Genomic DNA, 7,661 nt, shown 5'->3' with positions numbered 1-7,661 from the left:
GGAAAACAAATGTACATAAATGAGAAAATGTTCTTAATCATATCTCAGAGTGACAGAAGCTCTTTTTAACACGATTATTTCTGAGACTATTTTGTTCATTTAGGAAAATAGAGAAGACTTAAGTTTTGTTCTCAAACTATTAGAATTTCTGAGAACCTGAGGCTGCGTCCACATTTCTGAAAGCGCAGCTTTGTCTCTGCATTTGGGCCTTTCTTCCACACCTAAACAGCAGATTGAGTCACTGAAAGGTGAGGTTTTTGTGTTTAGGTGTGGACGAGGAAAACGGACATTTACTCAGGTAATGTCAAAAGTGTGCGCCGCTGTTGACGCTGTGGCCACGTTAGTGTTTACATGAGATCAGTTTCTACAATGGCAGCTGTAGACAACATACTGTGTCTGTTACTCTTAGTATCTGCAGTTTTTACACGCTTACATATACACACAGTTACTGTGCCTCCATTTAGAAACACAGAGGCATCAGACGTGGCTTCTACATTCAACACAGACGCTCTCCCAACCCAAATCCTGACGTCGGTTTGGAATAAATGTCATTTAAAAAAATGACATTTATGTATGCTGTATGCATTTTGTCCATTCCAAAGTTGTGAGTCTGTTCCAGCCAAAAAGCTGTCTTTAGTTATTAACATTTGAAACGATGAAGGCACGTGAAAGTAACACAAAATTAGCTGCTTTTCCAGAAAAAGACAAAAACTTCTCAGAAGTACGTAAGGTTTTATGAGGTTTTCCCACCCAGGCTTCTAGACTTCTGATTGGCCAACATTAAGTTAAGATTTGGCGTGTTCTTGACAGCGTTTCACTTTGTTTTTAGCGTTTAGATGTGGAAGGAGATATTTTTTCAAAACTGCACATGTGGACTGGATTTTTTTTTCTTTTTTTAAACGAAAAAGGAAAACGTGCGTTTTCAAACATAGGCGTGTACGTTCGGACGCAGCCTGAAGTCATCACAAAAAAAGCAAATTCTCTGAAGATTCTTAGTTGAGGTTTACTGATCATTGTTGTTTTGTGTTCCTTGTAGTCAAAATGAGTGCAAGTGGAGACGGACCACAAAATAACCAAAACGGTAAGCACATGTGCTCAGTCTTGAAATTGATGAAAAACTGATTTTCAGCAGATAGTTATGGATGTTAATTAAAAGATTTAATGATCTTGCAGGCCGACAGGTTAACCCACAAAGGTTTGCAAATGGAGATCAGCAACCTGCTAATGAAGCAGTTAATGGAGGCTTCGTGAGCCTGTATCTCGCTCTCCGTGATATTCGTTGGTTTCTGCATGAGCTAATAGCTTCAGCACTGGGACAATATGATGACTTCTACGGTAGCGATGACGATGACAATGACAACAATGTCAACGCTCAAAATATTAATGTGAGGGACAATAATGCCAATGCTGACAACAATGAACAGCACCAGGATCATAATGCTGTGGTTGTTGTTGGCATTGAAAATGAGGAGGCATTTGAAGACCGTGTGGATGTTCACCAGTACATCCCAGAAGAGGACCCTCAGCCAGGTGTTTCCAGGAGGAGGTCTAGAGAGATGGATGAGGAAGATTTGGAACCAAACAAAAGAATCAGATGGAGCGATGATGACTCTGACTTCTTCTCTGCTTCTGACACTGATAGCGAGGGCTGTCCTCATGCTGGTAATATTGCCGATGAGGACATCAATCAGCAGGTAACAGAAGAAGCACCGCAGCCTGGTGGATCCACGAAAAGGTCCAGAGAGGAAGATGTAGACGAAGAAGAGCGTAGTAGCAAAAAATCCAGGCTTGCAAACTCTGATTCGGGGACCAGCTCAGCTGTGTGCGATCACTCTGAGAGCAGCAGTGATGAACTTTTTGAAGATGCACACGAAGAGCTTGACAACCATGAAGCTGGAGGCTCGAGGAAGCGTTCCCGAGAGGACTTTGAGGAAGAAGAGGAATACTTGCCTGTTTGCAAACTTCGGAGGTGTTCAAATGAGTCCAGCAACAGCAGTGATGAAGACTAACACTATTTCGACGGGTTTCTTCAGTATCCTTTTAGTAGGCTGATGGCCTACTCAGGTGACCCTGAATCCTCCATGCTGCAATAAGCTGGGCATACACTGTGCGATTTCTTTCAGTCGCGTTATTCAGCTCCTGCTCAAACTGTACGATTGACTCGCAGGGGTGAGAAGTTTGTGCCTCCATCGCTTGTGTCCCGATCACACGCCGCACCGCCGTTCTACTCCGTCTCTTCGCTCTCATTTCTGCGTTTGCGCGTGCGCGGTGTGAGACGCTGCGGTGACACCCTCAGGACGACCCACAGGATTTCAAGCAGGTTTGATTTTCTTACGATTTCTTACGACCAGCTCCTGATTGGTGATCGGGAGCTGGTCGTGAGGTTTTAATCGCTTCTCGTTACCCCGTTACCCTCGTTATGTAGACGATGCACGACACACGATCAAGGCCAAACTCGGGACGACCCCCAAAACTGTCGCACGACTGAAAAATCGGCTCGAAATGGGCCAAAAATCGCACAGTGTATGCCCAGCATTAGGCTGCCGGGGGATTCCCATGATGCACTGGGTGTTTCTTCTTCACCCACTATGTTTAACAGACCTCTCTGCACTGAATGGTACTTGTTATTAACCTCTGTCTCTCTTCCACAGCATGTCTTTATCCTGTTTTCCTTGCCCCTCCCCAACCGGTCGCAGCAGATGGCCGCCCCTCCCTGAGCCTGGTTCTGCCGGAGGTTTCTTCCTGTTAAAAGGGAGTTTTTCCTTCCCACTGTCGCCAAAGTGCTTGCTCATAGGGGGTCATATGATTGTTGGGGTTTTCTTTGTAAGTATATCTTACAATATAAAGCGCCTTCAGGTGACTGTTGCTGTCATTTGGCGCTCTTTAAATAAAATTGAATTAAAAAATTGAATAGATGTCACTGTGATGATTTCTTGCCTCCATAGAAAGCTTAGACCCAAATGCAGATTCAATGCACATGGTTAAACTATTTATGAGACTTTGTTTAAAGAGAGGGAATGGAGAACGTGGCTCGAGCTAGGAGTGTCAGCAGAGAGCAGGAACCAGAGGAAAAGCTATCGAGAGACTGAACACCTGGCTCCTGATGGGAACAATCCAACGGGAATTCTGCAACAGAGGGAGAAGTTGTTGCTGGACGGGTAAGGGAGTTTGAGGGTAGGATGAGTATGTTGGCAGAGGAGACCTAAACACAGGGAAAACAAGGTTAAACACAGGGAAGGAGCACGCCAGAACTGGAGCAGAGGCGAAGCCTAGTTACCACTGGAGATGGCAGAACAAACTGGCGAGGAGTAGCAGGCAGCGCTGGTTTAAGAAGCCCTCCTGCTGATTATTTGCAGATGAGGCTCAGGTGAGATGCTGGAAACTCCACCTCTGAAGTGTGGACACAGTATCCCCATTCCAAGTGGAAAAGCCCCTCAGACACTTCCATGGTGCATGACAAGAAGGATGAGGAAGCATTCATGGTCCATCCATCCGTCCGTCAGCGTAATGCCTAAAAGTTTATTCGGATGTAAATATATTACATTTTTAAATAAAGATCGTCAGTGTTTTTAATGACGCTGCATTTCATTCATGTGTCTCTATTGGACAGTGTTGTAGAAGTCACAGAAGACAGGAATCAGTTCCAGCTTGGCCTGACGTTTGCTCACTAGTGATGTGTGATACCACTGATTTCCTTTCCGATCCGATACCAAGTAAAATTCAGGGTGGTATCGACGATACTGATCCGATACTGTGTACAAAAACTTTACTCTTTTATTGTATCTCAAATTATAGCGTCATAATGATTACAGGACATCAGATTACTTGTTCTTATCACGTAATAATGCAGAGTTCATCATATAGAAATACAAACCTGAAGTTGTGCACTATGTGAACACCTTGCCTGCCTGCAGCACTAAAGGACTCCGTGAGAGACGTCTGTCTCGCCCTAGCAGCACCTGTCCTTCTCCTCCTCTTCAGTTCACCTCAACATAAGCTCGTCATATTCTGTGATACTATTTACTTTGAGGTGTTTGACAAGGTTAGTGGTGTTGCCACAACACCTCATTTTCTTGCCACATGTATCGCAAACCACGTCTCGGCTGTTTGTGGATGTAAAATACGTGCGCACGTGACTCCAGTTACGCTCAGCCATTGTTGTGACTGCGCACGCCACAGGCTGCCACACATTTATACAGCCGTATTTCACACATGACTATAAAAGGCGGAAGAGGGAGTAGTTCTTTCCAATGTAGACAATCTGAATGATAGTTTCTTTCCACTGTGTTCCTGTTAATGAAAAACTACAATTTCACCCAAAATGATTAAAATATCGATATTTTAATGTGGAAACCTTCTGTTTCCACATCTGGACTTTCTGTTGCTGCCCACGCAGGTGAAACTTTCTTTGAAGTGGCTCATTGAAGTTGTAATTGATAATCAATTCCCACACAATGTGAGAATCCAATCAATTTGTTTATCAGGGGAAAGGTGTGATTTTTTTAGGACACTGGAGCCTAACATTAACCGGTTTAATCTTAGCTTATTTCCATAAGAAGAAAAACATACTGAGAAAGAGATCACCAAAATATACATGTACAAATGTGAAATGGTCATATGTAGTGTGAAAGAGCTATTTGACATCTTTAAATTCAAAGTAATGTATAAATCCACTTACATAAAACGTGAAAAGGCGCAGCAGCGATGCCCATCTCAGCCAGTGTATGATGGTGGGGCAAGATGGCAGCTTCCACAACATGACGCCAGCTCCTATGTATTTTTAGTAGATAAATGATACGTTTATGTATCAATTTGCTGGAAGATGTAATTACACCTTAATTATGTAATTAGAAGCAAAAATGATTTTTTTTAATCAAATCACCTCAAAAAATTACTGTACTTACTAGGGCTGCTCAATTAATCGAATTTTAATCACGATTACGATCTGGGCTTTCAACGATCATTAAAAATGACCGAGCCAATTATTAGCCCCTCCCTCATTTATCCGCGACACCTTAAAGGCCGGTCCGTGAAAATATTGTCGGGCATAAACCGGTCTGTGGCACAAAAAAGGTTGGAGACCGCTGATTAAGAGGACCCGAGGGAAGCTCGGAAAGCTAAGCAGAAGTTATTTGGAGAGGAGAGTGACTGCCGCTGGTTGAAAAGAGAGGTAAAAAAACTTCAGTGGTGTTGCACACTATTTTATATTATTTTTTAAAGTCATTGTTAACCCTTTAAAGCCGGTCAGAGCAGCACGCTCCGTGTTGTGTAACTATTTTTAAATCCCTGTAGAACCTGAACCGTGTAAGCTAGCGCAATAATTTGTTTTGCATATGAAACCGGAGGAGTTGTACTTACATCTGATGCCATCAGCTTGTCCTCGGTCACGGTTTCCTTCCACATAAAGCTTTGCAAAAACTGCATAAAAAGCTCTTGCAGGAACAAAAACATAATATTCCAGAAACACGCTTTGCCGATCCGATCAGCTGTTCGTAACACTTCCCACAGTGAAACAGATGTCAGCGCGAACGATCGCATGTCCGCCATTTCCTGCCCGAAACCGGAAGTGACGTCATTTTCGCGGAAATTGTAGTTTTTTACTTGTAGGCCTTAAAAGCCTATACTGCTCATGTTTGACCTTTCTGAATAGTTTCTGGGATGCTTAGAACTCGAATTGCACTGCTGGAAATAGTTTATTTTGATGCACCTGCTGTTTTCTTTGCAAATTTGCATCATAGGATTGTTTTTTCGTTTTTCCTGCAGTATATAAAAATTGCTGTATCTCCAAAATAAAACTATGAAGACACTCAAAATAAATTTCCTGTGGTGGGAAACTATTTTTTGCAACTTTTTTGTATTTAAAGTTTTGAGGGATAAACCTCTTAAATTTCTCCAAGTAGAAATATATGTAAAAAACAAAAAACAAAAACTATTTTCAATTTTTTTGTAGTTTATTGCACTTTTTTGCAATTAATGTAATTACTATGGACTTAATGCATACATATTATTAAAATATGGGCTATAACAGTTGCATAGCAAATTGAAATGCTCCCACAAACGGCACTACAACATGTAAAAAAATAATATAAGCTCTGGCGGACTTGGTTCTATAGTAGGTCTTAAAGGGTTAAATAAATATCGTCAAATAATCGCGATCTCAATTTCAGTGAAAATAATCGTGATTATCATTTTTGCCATAATCGAGCAGACCTAGTACTTACTTTCTAAATTATTCTTTACCTCTAAAAGGGGCGGCTGTGGCTCAGGAGGTGGAGCAGGTCATCTACTAATCAGATGGTTTTTGGGTCGATCCCTGGCTGCTCCAGACTGCATGCTAACTGTCCTTGGGCAAGACATTAACCCCAAGTCACTCTCTGATGCATTCATCAGAGTATGAACGTGTGTGAATGTTAGATAGAAAGCACAGAAAAAGGGCTTCTATGAACAGGTGTGAATGAGGCAACCTGTATAGAGCGCTTTGAATGTTCAGGTAGAGTAGAAAAGCACTGTAAAAATGTCTCTGTGTTGATTTCTTTTGGACCTCAAACATTACTCACCTTGTTGCAGGTTTCTTTATTAATGCTGAAAACCCAGAATGGAAACTGACCTTACTGCTTCCTTCCTTTCCAAACTATTGCGGCTCCTCCAACCAACGGCCGCGGCAGGCTAAACATGAGGACGCAGATGACGCGCAACAGTAAACACATGAGATACACCTCTGTACTTATTCTGCCCTCACTAGGGTGTGAAGCTGGTTTCTAGCTTGGCAGATAGCTAACAGGTCCACAATAAACATCCAGGACTCAGCGGATACGTTTTAGATGTTTACTGTTGAAGCACTGTAAAACTGGTACAGAAACAAAAATAAAATATTACATTTCTGCTGTAATTACATTTTCTTTACAACATCAAACATTAAGCCATGCACTACAATGTATATAACACATAAACACAAGCTTATCCAAACCCTTTCACTGGTTATTAGCGATTAGCTTAATGCTAACATTACATGGGAAATCCCATAGACGGGCTAACGTGTTAGCATCGCGGCCGTTTTTCCTCACAAAAGAAAGTTTTCCACACAAACCTCTAAACTGCTACACAAAACTATCGCGGGAAAGCTTACAAAATAGATAGCAACTACTTACAGGCATGTGCTCTCTCAGGCTCAGCAAGAAAAAGTAAACAAAAAGTGGAACAGACAACAGTTTGGCTATCCACAGGTTTCTGTAAGAGCGTACGTAGGCTGCCATGACAGACCACTACTTCCGTTGTCCGGTTTTATACTTCCGGTTACTCAAAGCGAGACCCAGCGTTCAGTCGTTGCTAACAACAAAATCAGTTACTTTGTGCGGTAATAAGTGGCTTTACCTGTTCGAAGATGAGCTCGGGTTCAACGTGTGCTGTCGTCGGCTGCCACAATAATTCAAGAAAACTGAAAAACGCATTAGAAACATTTTGCCTTGAGCATCAACAACTTAGAAAGGCCTGTCCGTGCCCACCGCCCTACGCACTGCACTCTATGCCGCGGAACTGCGGTAAAGTGAGCCGTCATTTGTGAGCCGCGGTCAAGCCAGCCGCCTCCTATCCGCCGCATGAATTCCCTTGCGCTTTTACACCAGTCTTTACGGTAGCGTCTTTTCGCTTTATATCCTGATTGA

The 7,661-nt window shown here is 42.5% G+C and overlaps 1 protein-coding gene and 1 long non-coding RNA gene across 2 annotated transcripts; one reads left to right on the top strand and one right to left on the bottom strand.

Moving 5' to 3' along the window:
• The first annotated feature begins 271 nt into the window (after positions 1-271).
• LOC145419965 (uncharacterized) lies at positions 272-2,911 on the top strand. Its single transcript, XM_080288528.1, has 3 exons — positions 272-298; positions 1,037-1,081; positions 1,174-2,911. Exons 2-3 carry the CDS (start codon positions 1,042-1,044, stop codon positions 2,007-2,009), a joined length of 876 nt encoding a protein of 291 aa, XP_080144654.1. The 5' UTR covers positions 272-298; positions 1,037-1,041; the 3' UTR covers positions 2,010-2,911.
• A 1,769-nt stretch (positions 2,912-4,680) lies between these two features.
• LOC145420239 (uncharacterized) lies at positions 4,681-7,493 on the bottom strand. The gene is made up of 4 exons (XR_013901558.1): positions 7,149-7,493; positions 6,558-6,666; positions 6,241-6,343; positions 4,681-4,770 (listed from the first exon to the last, which is right to left on the bottom strand). It is a non-coding gene; the product is annotated as an uncharacterized LOC145420239 (long non-coding RNA).
• Positions 7,494-7,661: the final 168 nt, after the last annotated feature.

This window comes from Astatotilapia calliptera, chromosome 14, assembly GCF_964374335.1.
Source record: "Astatotilapia calliptera chromosome 14, fAstCal68.1, whole genome shotgun sequence".
Taxonomy (NCBI): Eukaryota; Metazoa; Chordata; class Actinopteri; order Cichliformes; family Cichlidae; genus Astatotilapia; species Astatotilapia calliptera.
The sequence above is the reverse complement of the archived record's forward strand: the minus strand, read 5'-3'. Positions and strand labels throughout refer to the sequence as shown.

Coding starts and splice junctions, on each gene's coding strand:
- LOC145419965 (XM_080288528.1), top strand. CDS start 1,042: ATGAGTGCAAGTGGAGACGGACCACAAAATAACCAAAACG. Junction 1,082..1,173: donor ACCACAAAATAACCAAAACG/GTAAGCACATGT, acceptor ATGATCTTGCAG/GCCGACAGGTTAACCCACAA.